The sequence below is a fragment of the Mizuhopecten yessoensis genome, unplaced genomic scaffold, assembly GCF_002113885.1.
Source record: "Mizuhopecten yessoensis strain PY_sf001 unplaced genomic scaffold, ASM211388v2 hete_35936690, whole genome shotgun sequence".
Taxonomy (NCBI): Eukaryota; Metazoa; Mollusca; class Bivalvia; order Pectinida; family Pectinidae; genus Mizuhopecten; species Mizuhopecten yessoensis.
In genome coordinates, this window is record NW_018481400.1 from 1 (window position 1) to 1,390 (window position 1,390).

General features: G+C 38.6%; 1 protein-coding gene across 1 annotated transcript; it reads right to left on the reverse strand.

Annotated features, from left to right (window-relative positions):
- Nucleotides 1-283: 283 nt before the first annotated feature.
- LOC110444004 (probable ATP-dependent RNA helicase YTHDC2) lies at nucleotides 284-1,341 on the reverse strand (the record flags this gene model as incomplete). The annotated part of the gene is made up of 3 exons (XM_021488445.1): nucleotides 284-459; nucleotides 624-816; nucleotides 1,203-1,341. Coding segments are annotated over 3 exons (508 nt in total), but the record flags the coding sequence as incomplete, so codon positions are not given.
- Nucleotides 1,342-1,390: the final 49 nt, after the last annotated feature.

A 1,390-nucleotide genomic window follows, 5' to 3' on the forward strand; every position in this document is an offset into this window, starting at 1 on the left:
TTTTTATTTTTGACTGATTCTACTAGAAATAGATATGTCTGAGAGTGAATGCCCACATTGCAATTTAGGATTGATGGTTTCCTGTCAGATGGAGGAATGTGAACATTATGTTTTTAGCAATTTATCAAAATTCTGCTTGAAGCTCACTTTCAGAGAAATGTGAAAGTTTTACTAGCGAAAATGTATCATCAGCGAAAAATGTACTATTGGACAAATAACATTATACAGTTAGAAAAAGGAATTCTTTGACATTGATGTGTAAGCCTACATTATAACAACCTACCATCACTGTAGTTTGACATGAGCTGGTAAATGAGATTGAGGATGAGCTGGATATCCACTTTTTCATCATCAAAACAGCTTTGGTATAGTGATAGCATATCTTTTTCTGCATCGGTCAACAACTGGTTACCAGCTTCTGCCAAAGAATCTCCAGAAGGCCCCACATCATTTGACAGCCTGTACAGAAAAATGAACTTCAGGACGTCATTTCCTTGGTCTACAATGTTCTCTCTCTGTTCCCCAGGAACAAACCCACTTCATTGACATGCGAGTAAGTAAATCCCCCAATATTGCGTAACAGACTCTAGAACATGGAAAATGTATTCAGTATTCATACTTACATTAAAGCTTCCAGCATTTCTAAAATGTCATTTCTTTCAAACCGCTTGGCCCAGTCAATGGCGGTCCAGCCGTTGGGTAAGTGGAGATTAACGTTGGCGCCCAGGTTAAGTAGCTGTTCCACTTCGTCATTCATGCCCCTAGCAGTGGTCACCATTAAAGGTGTAACACCTGTTTCTGAATGCTGGTAGTCCACTGGAAATTGTAATCAAGGGATATAGCGGTTTACTACCATGCAAAGAACCAGAACAAAGAGGTTAGCAGGTGGATAACTTCAGTGTAGTGATCATGACTACATCAGAAAAGTCTTAAGAAATTAGGATGAAAACTATAGTTGTCTGGGCAACATTCTGTCTAAGGACCGATGGACAGCTGACAGACCATCTGATTACAGTCAACCATCCTTCCTTTGTTGAAGAGGGGTATGAAATACTTTTGGCTGTGGTGATGGTTGAAAAATAACCCTCCTCCCCAAGCCCTCAACCAAAAGGACTTCATGAATTAACTCACTAAATATAGACAATATTTCTTTTACAACTGAGCTTTGTGGTACATTTATGATAGATTCTTCATATTCTTACCACTGACATTCTCACTCATAATGAGATGGACCAACTGGGCAAATGTCTCTTCACTTCCCATCAAGAAAATGTCAGTAAGAAACTGATCCATTTCCTTTATTATCCAGTCAGGGAGTTCACTTTTATCTTCATTTGTGTTCTGCAAGAATAATAATCCTGTTAGTGTTCTGTCAGAATAATAATCCTGT